At 40.9% G+C, this 16,348-nt stretch overlaps 1 protein-coding gene and 1 long non-coding RNA gene across 4 annotated transcripts; both read left to right on the top strand.

The window, feature by feature from the left end:
* Positions 1-338: 338 nt before the first annotated feature.
* Positions 339-11,674, top strand: LOC132837259 (uncharacterized). Of its 3 annotated transcripts, none has more exons than XR_009647478.1 (3): positions 339-417; positions 756-863; positions 11,402-11,674. It is a non-coding gene; the product is annotated as an uncharacterized LOC132837259 (long non-coding RNA). The 3 variants fall into 3 exon arrangements; XR_009647479.1 differs by having other exon boundaries at positions 756-988; XR_009647477.1 differs by lacking the exon at positions 11,402-11,674 and adding an exon at positions 8,708-9,512 and having other exon boundaries at positions 756-988.
* Positions 11,675-11,955: 281 nt separating this feature from the next.
* Positions 11,956-12,705, top strand: LOC132837332 (late histone H2B.L4-like). Its single transcript, XM_060856998.1, has 2 exons — positions 11,956-11,989; positions 12,380-12,705. The coding sequence occupies exons 1-2, from the start codon at positions 11,956-11,958 to the stop codon at positions 12,703-12,705; spliced, it is 360 nt and encodes a 119-aa protein (XP_060712981.1).
* The last annotated feature ends 3,643 nt before the right edge of the window (positions 12,706-16,348 follow it).

Here is a 16,348-nt window from a genome sequence, read left to right as displayed (position 1 = left end):
TACTAAGTCAGTCAGTTCACAAAGAACAAAAGACGTATTTCTGCCCCGACCCAGTCTTTTATACCATACAAAACATCATACCATCACTCAAGTGAGATTGTCTTCTAATTGGCTGTTGCTCTGACTCCATTCCCTGCCTCTTCGCATTCCCGGATGTCCGATCCCACGTGACCCTCCTTTGTCTCTGAAAAGGAGCACCACGCGGCCTCCTTTCGGGCGCGAAATGGCAGACTCGCACACTTCCGGGGCGCGAAACGGCCGATCACATGACCTCCCAGCACTCTTCCAGAACGAGAAACAGGGATACCACGTGACCGCGCCCGCGTCTCGGGGCATCACGTGATCATCCGCTGCGCACGCATCGGAGAACCACGTGACCTCCGAAAGCCGAGGTCATGCCCACTCGGAAGTTTACCGGTAAGCTATATATATTTTTACAAGCATTAGACATAGCGTTCCTCGTTCTTTCCTTCAACATTTAGTGCATTCTCAGCTTGCTATTGATGTATGTCATCATTGCAGCTGCTTCACGAATTCCTGCTCATGGAGATGTGCAGATGTTAGTTCTGGATCTCACCTATTTGTTACAAAGTTGCAAATAAAAGAAACAGAGACGAGGAGCAACTGAGGGAAAGAGTGGAATCGAAACCTGGTTCTGTTTGAATTGCTAGGTTTGAAAATACCCTAATGATTATTAACTGACTGCCACACTGATCAGTTTAATCTTCCCTTACTTGGCTTTTGTTGATTTACAGCTGAAAAATCTTCTCTCTTCTGCCAAGCAAATATTTGAATGATGAAGACAATGTCATATTTCCTCAGTACAAAGCCAAGTGTGACCAGCTGCTTCTAACAAACAGCAGGTATGTTACCCCTGTCAAAGCAGAGAACATCCTTTCCTCAAGCACAGAGCCGATTGGATCAGGCTTAGTTTGACCTCAATATCCAGCGATATGTCCAAACAAACAAACCGTCAGACACAACTGCGGTAAGGCAAGTTTCTTGTTTTCTCTGCATTCTCCATAGACATCTTCCTGGTTTCAATGAATATGATTCATAGGCCCTGAACATTCACAGCATGTTTGTAGCTGACTGGTTGTTTAAAGTAGGCAGTTGGTGTACTAAATCAAGTTTACATTTAACAAGGGCATTTTAAATGTCACAAACCGGTTAAACAATGACATCATACTTCAGTTTCAACAGTCATATGTGACAAGTAGTGAATCATTACTGAGAGCACACACACATACGCAAAGGGATTGACTGATTCAGATTGATTCACCATACCAACACACAATATACAGAGACTAACAGCGATGTACACACATTTACACTGTAGGAAACAGAAATGAATATATACAAAATGTTTACACAAAAACAAGCAACTAAATCCCATTCAGCTGGCATTCCATTTCAATAAGTATGTCATGGCAGCAGAGAACCTGCCAACCCCACCTTGATCTCAACATCATTCTCAACATATTCACCTTGCATGAATAGAAGTTACAGGGCAGTGTGAAAATGTATTAATTTTTTAATTAAAAAATGTGTAACTTGGTCTCCAAATTCACTTTACTCTTCTACAAAGAATCCCAAATTCCCCACCCTATGAAATATCTCAAAAAAGCAAGAAAATCGAATGTCATGTCGTCAATTTAACAATATAATCAAGTAATCACCCTTTAGCTCAACAAAGAAATTTAGCCAGTCTTGTAAATTGTAAATTCTCTCTTTTTTTGCAAGAAGAGATCAACCACGTTCAATACATTTGCCTGAATGATTTAAATCTTCTCCACTGTGTGACAAAAACAAGTCGTTTTGCTTTCCTCATTGGCACCATAGAGCATCAGGAGAGTACTGCTAATGGCTTGCACCATCACACCACAAAGTAGGATTATGTAACACTCACAATAGAATAACAAAGTGAACTAGCCAATTCTCTTTCCTGTAGCAGGAACATTGTGGTCAGTCGGCCACAATACAATTTATTAGTTTGTTCCCCTTTTCCTTTTGACACTACCAAAGGAATGTAACACCTATTTTGTGTAACACGGGTCAGGTGAATTGGCCATGCTAAATTGCCCGTAGTGTTAGATAAGGGGTAAATGTAGGGGTATGGGTGGGTTGCGCTTCGGCGGGTCGGTGTGGACTTGTTGGGCCGAAGGGCCTGTTTCCACACTGTAAGTAATCTAATCTAATCTAATCTAATCTAATCTAAGTAATCTAATCTAATCTAATCTATCCATTTCTCAGCATTATTCACAAAAGTATGTAGCTATGCAAAGAGGAAAAACTGATGACATCCTGAAGAACAGCCCATGGTATCATTCCTGCCAGTTTGAGTCTGCACTACAGGAGTTGGAAAATCCTTTAATTTTCCGGTACACAATCCATGACACAAAACAAGTGCACTGAGCAGAAACTAACAGGTACATATTGATAAGTGCACTCACACATTCACATAGCTGAAAATGACAGGCAAAGATTAATATCTAAATTCAGAGTCACAAAGCAGAAGCTGGCATGTACAGTTTGATGACTGTACTTATACATTTATAGAGCAGTCAGATTGGTAACTATATTCTAATGTTCACATTCCAGCAAAGTTCATGTACAGATTGCTAACTGAACAGTGTAACACACATAAGAGAAATAGGCAAGGAGAAATCGAGGACAATATTTACATATCAGAACTGGCAGGTACAAATTGGTAAGCACATTCACATATTCACAACACAGAAGCTGATAGGATAAATGCACTCACACGTTCACATGGCAGATACTGAGAGTTATAGATTGATAACTGCACACTTAAATACACAGAGCTGAAACTGATAGGAACAAATTAGTAAATACACCCTGACATTCACATTGTAGTGACTAACCGAGTTAGTTAACGACAGAGAAACATTTGTTATCAATCTATCATATCCACAAAGCAGAAACTGTCAGGAACAGATTAGCAATAAGACTCAGTTTCATATTACATAAAGCACAGCAGAATCTGACAAGTATATATCGATAACAATATTCAGTTTGACAAACAAAGCCTGACAACTACACTCTCATATTCAACTCATATTCACATGGCAGAAACAGTTACACCTTGATATCTACTCTCACCCATTCACGTTGCAGAAACTGACAGGGACAGATTGATGATGACACTCACTCATTCACAAGACAGAAACTAACAGAGATTCAGCTCCACAACTAACATCACATATAGATGTTGGAGAAGCTGACAGCTAGAGACTGATAATTATACTCCCATTCACATTGCAGAAACTGAGATGGATAACTACACCCACATATTCACATAGAAACTGACAGGTACAGATTTATAACCACAGTCACACATTCATATTGCAATAACTGAGGGATAGATTGACCCTCCCTTTGAGATATTCTGAAAAAAGTAAGAAAACAATATCATTTATTCAAATTACCAATACAGCTTCCTACAACATCAAAGGATATACTTGATCAGGTCTGAGAATTTCATACACCTTTATGTCTTTTTTTAACATCTCTAACACCTCCTCTTTTGGCATGTGCACTGACATCAAATATTTTTCAAGATATCAATATATATTTCCCCAAGTTTCCTAGCCTCCACTCCTATGTCTCCAGGCATAGAACAGTAACTGTACTCACATATTCATATTACAAATAATAGCAGATTCAGATTGATAAATGCATTCATATGTTATCAAATCAGAAACTGATGGGGAGTGATTAATAACTAATCAATTTATATTTAAGAATTCATCTTTAAAGTTTGGGAGAAGATTTGTAGCTTGGGTGCTCGTTGTTGCGGTTCTGTTCGCCGAGCTGGGAATTTGTGTTGCAAACGTTTCGTCCCCTGTCTAGATGACATCCTCAGTGCTTGGGAGCCTCCTGTGAAGCGCTTCTGTCATGTTTCCTTCAGCAATAATTCATCTAGCAGAACTTTTCAGGTATAGTCTTTTAGTTAGAATTAGAATCCATACAGTTTCAAAACAGGACATTCAGCCTGGCAAATCCACACCAACTCTCTGAAGATTATCTCAACCAGAGCCATTCCCTTATCACTCTACAACTACCCCTGACTAATGCACCTAACCCACACATCTCTGAACACGATGGGCAATCTAGCATGGCCAATTCACCTAACCTGTTCTTTGGACTGTGGGAGGAAACCAGACACCCGGAGGGAATTCGCACAGATACGGGGAGTATGTGCAAACTCCACGCAGACACTCGCCTGAGGCTGGAATCTAATCCAAGTCCCTGGTGCTGTGAGGCAACAGAGTCAACCATTGAGCCACTGTGCCGTATAATGTGCCGCATTATACAAGAATATTCATACTGCAGAAACTGACTGGTACTGATTGATTACAACACTTGTATGTTCACAGAACGGAAACTGAAAGTTACAGATTGATAACTACATTTTCATATTCACTTTGCAGAAAATGACAGGGATGATTTAAATGAATATATTTGCATTTTTACAAGCAGGAATATTCAGGGATATATTAATAACTGCACTCATACATTCACATATCTGAAACTGACAGGTACAGATCAAAAATGTAACTCACTTATCGACGTAGCAGAAACTGAGAACCACAGATTGATACTTGCACTCATACATTCAGATAGCAGAAACTGACAGGCACAGATGGATAACTACACTCACTTGGAGGAAACTGACAAGAACTTTCCCACTGCATAACCGAACAGGTAAAGATTTATTACTACACTTCCAAGTTCACAGAGGGATAAACACACTGTCATGTACAGTTCGATAACTACTCAAAAATAACAAATCAGAATCTTACAGGTACATATTAGGAACTACACTCTCTCATTCATCTAGCAGAAATTGACAGATGCAGACTGATAACTACACTGACACATTCACAGCACAAACTGACAGGAACAGGTGGACAACTACCCTCATTCATTTATGAAGGAGAAACTAACAGGTACAGATGATAACCACCATTTACATATTCACAGGACAGAAAGTTACAGTCATAAATTCATAATTGGACTCACACATTCACATTACAGAAACTGACATACATTTTGATAAAGACATTCGAACGCTACCAAACCAGAAACTTACAGCTACATGTTCATGTCAACACTCTCATAGACAGACAGCAGAAACTCACAGGGGTAGGTCAGGAAATACACATACGCACTCACGTAGTGGAAATTGACATGTCCGTATTAATGACTATATTTGGATGTTCACAAAGCAAAGACAGATTGATAACTGCACCATATTCACAGAGCAGAATCTGACATTTCCATATGTACATGTCAAAAACTGACAGGTTTACAAATTGATAACCTCATTCATATATTCACAACACCGATACTGACAAGGAATGATTGATATATACATTCACAGATTCACCAAGCAGAAACTGACTGGTACAAATAGATAACTAAACTCACATGTTGAAATAACAGAAACTGAAAGGTACTGACTGATAGCAAAACTCTCTCTCATTCTCATAATTCATACTGCCCGATATTGGTTGAGATATACACTCTCATTCACATAGCAAAAGCTGGCAGGTACAATTTAATTACTTCCTCGGATATATGGAGAAGACAATGACAGGGACAGATTGGAAATTACACTCTTCTAGTCACATAACAGAAAATCACAGGTACAATTTGATAACAACACTTCCACTTTCACATAACTTAAACTCACCGATAGAGTTTGATAAGTGCACTCAATTTCACACAGAATCTGACAGGTAGAGATTGTAAACTGCACTCTCATATTGACTTGACAAAAACAGATAGGCATAGATTCAAACCCGTGCTCACATATTCACATTGACGAAACTGACGGCTAAACTTCTGTATATGCAGAGAAAATTTTCTGACAAGTATAATTTGATAAAGGCACTCAAATATTCATAGGGCAGAATGTATTGATCACAGCACTGTCTCACCGAGCAGAAACTGACAGGGAAATATTGATAAATACACTCACATATTCACATTGCAGTGACAGACAGGAAGCGTTGCTTCCGAATTTCTCATATTCACACAGCGGAATTGGTCAGGCATAGACTGACAATTTCACACACATTTTCAGCCAGAAAAACTGACAGGTATTGATTGGTAACTACATTTATAGATTCTGACAGGGACAGCTTAAACTAAACTCATGGAAAAACTAAAAGCAGAGTCTGATAGGTACAGAATGATAAATGCATTTACACATTCACAAAGCCAAAAACTGATTGTTACTCATTGATAATTAAACACTCTGATTTAGAGAACAGAAACTAATGAGGAAAGATTGATCAATTTACTTTCACATTGCAAACACTGACAGCAATAGTTTGATAAATACACCCACAGACACTGAGCAGAAACTGTTAGACACAGATTGATAACTACACGCCTGTATGCATATAGCAGAAAGTAACATAGACAGATTGATAACTACATTCACACATTCTCTTTGCAGCATCTGACAGCAACACATTGATTGACAATCTCTTGTTCACAAGATAGAATTGACAGGGACTGAAAATGACAGTCATATTCACACAGCAAAATCTGACAGGTGCAGATTGATATGCACACTGACTGAAACTGGCAGGTATATGTTGATAACTGCATTAATCTATTAACAAACCAGAAACTGGCATGTACAGATTATTACTGGCACTCTCAGATTAACAGAGCAGAAACTGACAGGGATAGACTGCTGAATAAACTCACACATTCACATTGTAGAGACTGACATATGTATTTATAACTGTATTTTGACATTTACAAGTAGAGATGGATAACTCCATTCAAATATTCCTACATGAAAAATGGACAGGTCCAAATTGATAGCTACATGTATATATCCATGAAACATAGACTGGCAGGAACAAATTGAAAAGTAACTTCAGATTGCAGAAATAGGCAGTGCTCTCAACTGCCGGGTTATGGGCTATTAGCAGGAAGATGGGATTAAATGGCCATTTGGTGTCTTTGGGTTGGAATGGACAAGATAGGCCAAATGGTCCGCTTATGTGCAATGTCATTTCAATGAATCTATAGTTCTACATCAATCTGTCGCTGTGAGTCAGTGCTATTTGAATACATAAGTAATTTAAGCAAGGCTTAGAAGACAGAATGTGAGAGTGTGGTTGTTATTCACAAAGTAGGAATTGACATGAATAGTTCAATAACTAAACTCATATTCACAGACCCCTTGCATTGGATCGTCCCATTCATGGAGCTGTACGGTTGGTTATTGGTAGTTTCTGGACCTCAGTCAATTCGCATTGAATTAACAGAAAGAAACATCACCAGACACGGAGAAAGAGGAGAATCAGACATGTTGTTCTGTTTGAATTCCTGGCTTTAAATACAATATCCTCATGATTATTAACAGAATGTTGCATTGATCAGTTAAAAATGGTCAAACTTGGCTGATGGTGATTTACAGGAGATTTCACTTCTGTCTTCCTCCAGGCAAATACTTGAAGGATCAAACAATGTAATATTCCTTCGGTACAGAGCCAAGTATGACCAGCTGTTTCTAACAAACAGCAGGTATGTTACTGCTGTCAGAGTGAATTGAGTCAGCTACACATTGAGCTCAGTTTTTGAGAGAGAGATGTTCAAACAATTGAGAAAATAACAGTTTGTTTCTTTCTCATAGTTCACAATGCACATGTGTCCAGTTTGAACAAATTCACCATTCACAGCTCATTGATATTTGCATAATTTTGAAACTGGAATGTCTGAATTCTTGGCCAAAATATGCACTCACGAACTGAAACAGATCTGCCCACAATCACCCTCATAACAGGTATCAAATAATGAATCACACCCTCACAGAGAATATTAATGGCTGCCAGAGAGATACATCCCTTTACCAAATAGTAACTGACAAGCATACATTGATACCTTTGTTCACTCGTTCACTTTGCAGAAACAAGCAAAAACGCATTGATGACAGCACACGTAATAACAGGGCAGTTACTTACACACACACACACACACACACACACACACTATCTTTTGCAGGCACTGTCATGGATAGATTCATAACACTCAGATGTTCGCATGACAGAAAGTGACACACACTCTCTTATTTTCATTGCACATACTAACAGGAATGGGTTGACAACTACACTTTCATATTCAGATATCAGAAAGTATCACACAGATGAATAACTGTGCTCAAATGTTTACCTGTCAGAAAGTGGCCTTATAGATCAATAACCAAACTCAACTGCTGTCAGGTAGAGACTGAGGGTGACACTCTCATTCTCAGAGATAAAAGAAGAACTGGCAGGTACATTAGGATAGCAAAAATTACATTCAGATGTCGGAAACTGACACAGACAGATTGGTAAGTGCACTCACACTTTTACACAATAGTAACTGTCCTAGAAAGATTAATAAGTGCACTCCCATATTCATAATACAGAAACTGACATGTACAGTTTGATAACTAAACTCACATTTACACAGCAGAAACCGAGAGGGTAGATTTATAACCACAGTCACATGCCTGAATTGCAATAACTGACAGGGACACATTAATGACAACATTTACATGTTCATGTGACAAGAATAGACAGGTACAGGTCGATAAATGAATTTGCATATCTACAATGCAGGAAATGAGAGATTGAGACTGTGACTTTAACAGGTTTTTGTCTTTTTGTTCTTGAAGAGCAAATTTAAGGCCGAGACACCGAGCCACGAGGGCAAACAGTTTCATGCCTATTGGGCATCTTTACAGAAAGCTGAAGACCCATCAACAGAAGTACTTTGTGTTTGAGAAGGAGACCTTGAGTTTATTGTTTTTGGAGAAATTTAAGAACAAAAATTACAGACTGTTTAGATGAAGCTTACTATCGCAGCCATTCAATTTGCAAATTACGTACATGGCAGGACGAGAGGACCTAGTTGCCAAAGTGTTGTTGCAACTTTGATGAAAAAAGATGGAAGTGTTACATAGCAGGAAAAAGTGGACTGTGGTAGTGCGTGTTTGCATGCTTAGAGTCAACGAAATGTGTATGTATTGTTTACTAATCGTGTAAGGCTAAGGAATTTTTTAAAAAATTAGACCATCTCTGTATATTGATTGGTTCTTTTTAAGAGGGGTGGAAGGTTGGATGATATTGTGGCTTGAAGATATTTATTTTGTTTTTTCTTTCTTGTTGAAGAGAGGTTTTATGGCAGAAGTGTCAAGAAGTCTGCACTAGAGTAAACAGTTTGAGGCTCCTTTTAAAGTTGGAACAACAGAAGCAGCCTGACTGGGTGTGGTCAAGCTCTCACAGAATGACATTTTTAGTTTTGGCTTTCAGCAAAATTGTCGGTGTCTTGATGACAAGAAAGCTAGTTTTCTTCCTCTCAGTTACAGTCAGAAGCTGCAGATTCTCTTTCTGCTACTGGAGTTGAATGTGAGACTATATATTTTATTGAATTTGTCTTTTGCCAAGGATGTTTATGGGATATTACTGTATTGGAACAGTTAATTAGGAAGTGATACTGTATCCATTATTCTGTTAAGTATTCCAGTAGAGTTAAGTTATTCACGTTTCTTCTTTATTGCGTTGTATGTTAACTTCTGTGGACAGGACAAAATGCACCTTTTAAAGCTACACAATCACTCTAACTGATAACTGCCCTCATATTCACATAACAGAAACAGACTGGTACAGATAGGTAACTACACTGCCATATGCACACCAGAGAAACATTCATGAACAGATTAAGCCAAATTTAGATATTCATAAAGCAGAAGTTGACAGGTACAGATTGATAACCAAACTCTCATATTCACAAACCAGAAAATGTCAGGTAAAGGTTGATGACCATGTTTACAACACAGAAACTGACAAGGTGAGACTGATAAAAGCATTCACACAGACTTGTAGCAGAGATTGATTGGGATAGACTATTCATTACACAGACATATTCACTGAGCAGAAACTGACAGGTACAGATTGATAATGCTAGCCAAACATTCACATAACAGAAATGAACATAAAGACATGGATAGCAAAACCCCCATTTACATAGCAGAAACTGTCAGGGACCAATGAGTAAATACACTCTCACATTCACAGAGCAAACACTGACAGGGACAGATTGATAACTACAATTACACATTCTCACAGCAGAGACCTTAAGGATAGGCTGATAATTACACAAACATAATGACTGTGGAAGAACAGACAGATACAGATTGATGACTAGACTGCCATATTCACACATCACAACCTGTGTGGAAAAGTTTAACTCAACTGAGACACTCACAAAACAGAAGCTGACAGGCACATGTTGATAACCACATTGACATATTCCCAACAGAGAAATGGATAAGGTAATACTGATAAAAGCACGCCCACATTCACATAGCAGAGACTGACATTGGGAGACTGAAAATTACACAGACAAATTCATTGAGCAGAAAGAAACGGGTACAGATTGATAAAGCCAGTCAAACAGTCTCATAGCAAAGACTGATCGGCACTGCATTAGTAAATACCCTTCCACATTCTCACACCAGAGACATTCTGGGGTTGTGATAATTATACTAACGTAATCACTGTGGAAGAACGGACAGGTACAGACTGATGACTGCACTCACACATTCAGATGGCAGAAACTGACAGGGACAGATTGTGAGAGAGTAATAATCATTCACCTCCCGAAAGCTCACATGGGCAAATCAAAACCGCACTCCCGTTTTACACAGCCAATAATGAGAGGTAAACTCACCCTTAACCAACCTGAAATTCTGAACAACACTATCTCACAGTGTAAGCAGGGAATCACAGTGATAAAACAAATAACACAAGGTTGTCACAATTAAAATTCGCACAAGAATCATGTTCAAAATAATCCTTAAATAACAGTGACCAGTTCAGAGTGAGTACAAATGACTTGTGACCAAATAAAGTTAAGAGAAAATCCACATAGCAAAGTCCAGAATGAAAACAAAATTCTGCTAGAAACTGAAATGCAGCAAATAATATCGATTCTAACACGACAGGCGATTTAGCATGGCCAGTTCACCTAACCTGCCCATAAGCACCCGGAGGAAACCCACGCAGACACGGGGAGAATGTGCAAACTCCATGCAGCCAGTCGCCTGAAATGGGAATTGAACCCCGATCTCTGGCGCTATGAGGCAGCAGTGCTAACCACTGTGCCACCGGTCTCCACCATTCCATGGCACTAGTGGCATCAAAACGGAGTTTGACATTTGGGAAGTAAGAAAAAGATAAAGTTTTGCCCTTTCCCATGTACTTTTGTCAGTGAATGCTCACATTCTTCATTACATGTCACCATAGTGCCTTCTTTTCTGTGATGATAACAGTTGCTTGATAAGTCCCGATTGCATGTTCCATTCTAGAATGATTTGCCAAGCCCGTGCTGAGGGTGGAACCAGCTGAAGTATTCGAGGGGCTCCAGTTCACGCTGACGTGCACTGTCCTGGCGGCATGGCCCTCCATCCAGCTTCACTACTCGTTTTACAGAGACAGCGTAGCACTGCAGACTGCACCTGATCATGGAAGCGTGTACACCATTAACTCAGCGGCAGATTTCCATGCTGCACTATGCTCACCTGTCACCTCAGAGTTGTGTGCTATTGTTGCACTGTGAATAAAAGTACTATTGTAGTAAAGCAGAATTTATAGGCAAAAATTCATTTCCTCTTCCAGCCAAAGAAAAATACACCAACAAAATAGTAGGTGTTCCTAGAATGGTCTGGTCAGTAAAAAGCACTGCTGAAAGTGGTGGTGAAGTAAAAGGCACAAATAGAATTACTGATCTGTGCTGAATTCGCTGACCTTGATCAGAGTTTGCAGAATAGATGATGGTAGAATGTCTTTCATCTTCAGAGAGTGTAGAACAAGAACACAAACAAAAGAGAATATTCCTTAACCCCCATTTCCCTCCATCACGATGCATTTGTCGAGTAGTTCCATCATTTCCAGGAGTAAAATACACTCCCTGACGCATTGCAGAACATTTTCTCACTTGACAACAAATATGATGCCATTTTAAAATGGAAGAGAAAAAAAAAACCATTATCAAAAGATGCAGAATACGTTACAATTCGAATCTCACACTTAGAGTGAGCTCGGAATTTGATCCCTTCACAAACTTTCGGTTTGTGTTTCCGATGTTATTGCAGATCCTGACAGATCCACATTGAGTCCCAAACTAACCAATCAGAGTGATGTTACCATGCCTACAAAGTAGCCAATCAGGAACCAGACTTTTCCCATCCCTTATTAGCATTGATGATATCTCTGTCTATAAAGAGCAAGCTTCGAACCCACTTTCCCTTATTCTGTGTCTGAGAGTGAGCGGCACTATGGATGAGGAAAAGACGGGTCAAGTTGCCAAGAGGGCGGCAAGAGAAGGAAACGGTCCAGGAAAGAAAGTTATTCCATCTACAAAGTGATGAAGCAGGTTCACCCCGACACCGGCATCTCCTCCAAGGCCATGAGCATCATGAACTCGTTCGTTAACGATATTTTCGAGCGGATCGCGGGGGAGGCTTCCCGCCTGGCCCATTACAACAAGCGCAGCACCATCAGCTCCCGGGAGATCCAGACCGCCGTGCGGCTGCTGCTGCCCGGGGAGCTGGCCAAGCACGCCGTGTCGGAGGGCACAAAGGCGGTGACCAAGTACACCAGGTCCAAGTGAAGGACCGCATTGTACTGAAACACATCCACAACCCAAAGGCTCTTTTAAGAGCCACCTACAACTTCCCTGAAACAGCGAGACAATTATGTTTCTGGATATGTACCATTAATGTCTCTGCGAGGACTTAGAGAGATAGACATTGCCCAGATAAAAGAAATAGACACTGCAGGCAGTGTAGGGATCCCCTGTGGCCATTCCCCTCAACAAGTATACCGTTTTGGATACTGTTGGGGGGCATGGCTTTCCAGGGGAAGGCAGTGGGCACCTGCTGCTCAGAAGGGAAGGGAGAAGAGGAGCCGAGCAGTAGTCATTGGGGACTCGATAGTTAGAGGGACAGATAGGACCTTCTATGGAGACGAGAGAGACTCACGGTTGGTGTGTTGCCTCCCGGGTGCCAGGGTCCGTGGTGTTTCTGATCGTGTTTTGGGGATCCTCGGGGGGGAAGGAGAGGGAGAGCAGCCCCATGTCGTGGTCCACATTGGCACCAACGACATAGGTCAGAAGAGAGATGGGGACTTGAGGCAGAAATTCAGGGAGCAAGGATGGAAGCTTAGAGCTAGGACAGATGTTTTCTCTGGTTTGCTGCCCGTGCCATATGCTAGTGAGGTGAGGAATAGGGAGAGAAAGGAGTTGAACACGTGGCTACAGGGATGGTGCAAGAGAGGGTTTTGGGTTTTTGGATAATTGGAGGTCTTTTGGGGTACGTGGGACCTCTACGAGCAGGATGGTGTTCATCTAAACCAGAGGGGTACCAATACCTTGGGTGGGAAATTTGCTAAAGCTATTAAGGTGGATTTAAACTAAAACAGCAGGGGAATGGGAACCAAAATTGTAGGACAGGTACAGTAGAGGATGAGAGTAGGGAGTTCCCAAATCAAGTATCTGACACTGGCAAGCGAGAACCTGGTTTGAAGTGTGTGTACTTCAACGCAAGGAGCATCCGAAATAAAGTGGGTGAACTGGCAGCATAGGTTGGTACCTGGGACTTCGATGTTGTGGCCATTACAGAGACATGGATAGAGCAGGGACAGGAATGGCTGTTGCAGGTTCTGGGATTCAGGTATTTCAGTAAGAACAGAGAAGATGGTAAAAGAGGGGGAGGTGTGGCATTGTGATCAGGGACAATATTACAGTTGTAGAAAAAATGTTTGGGGACCCGTTAACTGAGGCAGTATGGGCTGATGTTAGAAACAGGAAAGGAGAAGTCACCATGCTGGGAGTTTTCTATAGGTTTCCGAATAGACCCAGAGATGTAGAGGAAAGGATAGCAAAGATGATTCTCGATAGGAGTGAGAGGGGCAGGGTAGTTGTCATGGGGGGACTTCAACTATCCAAATATTAATTGGGATCACTGCAGTACGAGTACTATAAATGGATCAGTTTTTGTCCAATGCGTGAAGGAGGGCTTCCTGACACAGTATGTAGACAGGCCTGCAAGGGGCAAAGCCCCTTTAGATTTAGTACTGGGTAACGAGCCTGGCCAGGTGTTATATTTGGAAGTAGGTAAGCACTTTGGCGACAGCGATCACAATTCTCTTATGTTTACTTTAGTGATGGAAAGGGATAGGTGTACTCCACCGAGCAGGAGTTACAGCCGTGGGAAGGGAAATTATGATGCAATTAGGAAAGATTTAGGAAGTGTAGAATGGGGAAAGAAACTGCAGGGGATGAGCATATTAAAAATGTGGAGCTTATTCAAGGAAAAGCTCTTGTGTGTGTGTCCTAGATAAGTATGTACCTGTATAGACAGGGAACGTGTGAGCCATGGTTTACTAGGGAAGTGGAATCCCTGGTCAAGAAGAAGGCTTATGTTAGGACAAAATGTGAAAACTCAATTAGGGCGTTTGAGGGTTACAAGGAAGTCAGGAAAGACCTAAAAAGAGAGCTCAGACGAGCCAGGTGGAGACATGAGAAGTTGTTGGCAGATAGGATCAGGGTTAACCCTAAGGCTTTCCATAGGTATGTCAGGAATAAAAGAATGATGAGAGTTAAATTAGGGCCAATCAAGGATAATAGTGGGAAGTTGTGTGTGGAGTCAGAGGAGATAGGGGAAGCACTAAACAAATATTTTTCGACCGTGTTCACTATAGAAAATGAAAATGTTGTCGAGGAAGATACAGAGATATTTTCATCTAGACTAGAAGAGATTGAGGTTCACAAAGAAGAGGTATTAGAAATACTGCAGAGTGTGAAAATAGACAAGTCCCCTGGATCGATGGGATCTATCCTAGCATCCTCTGGGAAGCAAGGAAAGAGACTGCCGAGCCTTTGGCATTGATCTTCAAACCATTATTGTCTACAGGAATAGTGCCTGAGGACTAGAGGATAGCAAATGTGGTTCACTTGTTCAAAAAGGGTAGTAAAGACAACCCTGATAATTACAGACCAGTGAGTCTCACTTCAGTTATTGGAAAAGGTTATAAGAGATAGGATTTATAACCATCGACAAAAGAATAATCTGATCAGGGACAGTCAGCACGGTTTTGTGAAGGATAGGTCATGCTTAACAAATCTTATTGACTTTTTTGACGAAGTGATTAAACAGGTAGATGAGAGTAAACTGGTTGATGTGGTGTATATGGATTTTAGCAAGGTATTCAATAAGGTTCCCCACAGCACGCTATTATACAAAATGTGGAGGAATGGGATTGTGAGAGACATAGCAGTTTGGATCAGTAATTGGCTTGCTGAAAAGAGGGTTGTAGTTGATGGAACATGTTCATCTTGGTGTCCAGTTACTAGCGGCGTACCACAAGGGTTGGTGTTGGGTCCACTGCTGTTGGTCATTTTTATAAATGACCTGGATGAGGGCTTAGAAGGTGGGTTAGTAAATTTGTGGATGACACTAATGTGGGTGGAGTTGTGGATAGTGACGAAGGATGTAGTAGGTTGCAGAGAGACATAGATAGGATGCAGAGCTGGGCTGAGAGGTGGCAAATGGAGTTTAATGTGGACAAGTGTGAGGTGATACACTTTGGACAGAGTAATTGGAATGCAAAGTACTGGGCTAATAGTAAGATTCTTGGGAGTGCAGATGAGCAGAGAGATCTGTGTCCATGTACACAGATCCCTGAAAGTTGCCACCCAGATTGACAGGGTTGTTCAGAAGGCATATGGTGTTTTGGCCTCTATTAATAGAGGGATTGAGTTCTGGAACCAAGAGGTTATGCTGCACTGTACAAAGCTCTGGTACGGCCACACTTGGAGTATTGTGTACAGTTCTGGTCACCGCATTATAAAGAAGGATGTGGAAGCTTTGGAAAGGGTGCAGAGGAGATTTACTACGATGTTGCCTGGTATGAAAAGAATGTCTTACGATGAAGGGCTGAGGCCTTGAGGCTGTTCTCGTTAGAGAGAAGAAGTTTGAAACTTAATAGAGACATAAAAGATAATCAGAGGGTTAGATAGGGTGGACTGGGAGAGCCTTTTTCCAAGTATGGGAATGGCAAACAGGAGGGTCACAACTTGAAAGTGAGATGGAGATAGGTGTAAGACAGATGTCAGAGGTAATTTCTTTATTCAGAGTAGTGAGGGTATGAATTGCTTTGCCTGCAACGGTAGTAGATCCGCCAAGTTTAAGTGCATTTAAGTCGTCATTGGACAGGCACGTAGACGTACATGGAATAGTGTAGGTGGGATGGGC

Source organism: Hemiscyllium ocellatum, chromosome 49 (assembly GCF_020745735.1).
Source record: "Hemiscyllium ocellatum isolate sHemOce1 chromosome 49, sHemOce1.pat.X.cur, whole genome shotgun sequence".
Classification (NCBI taxonomy): Eukaryota; Metazoa; Chordata; class Chondrichthyes; order Orectolobiformes; family Hemiscylliidae; genus Hemiscyllium; species Hemiscyllium ocellatum.
The sequence above is the reverse complement of the archived record's forward strand: the minus strand, read 5'-3'. Positions and strand labels throughout refer to the sequence as shown.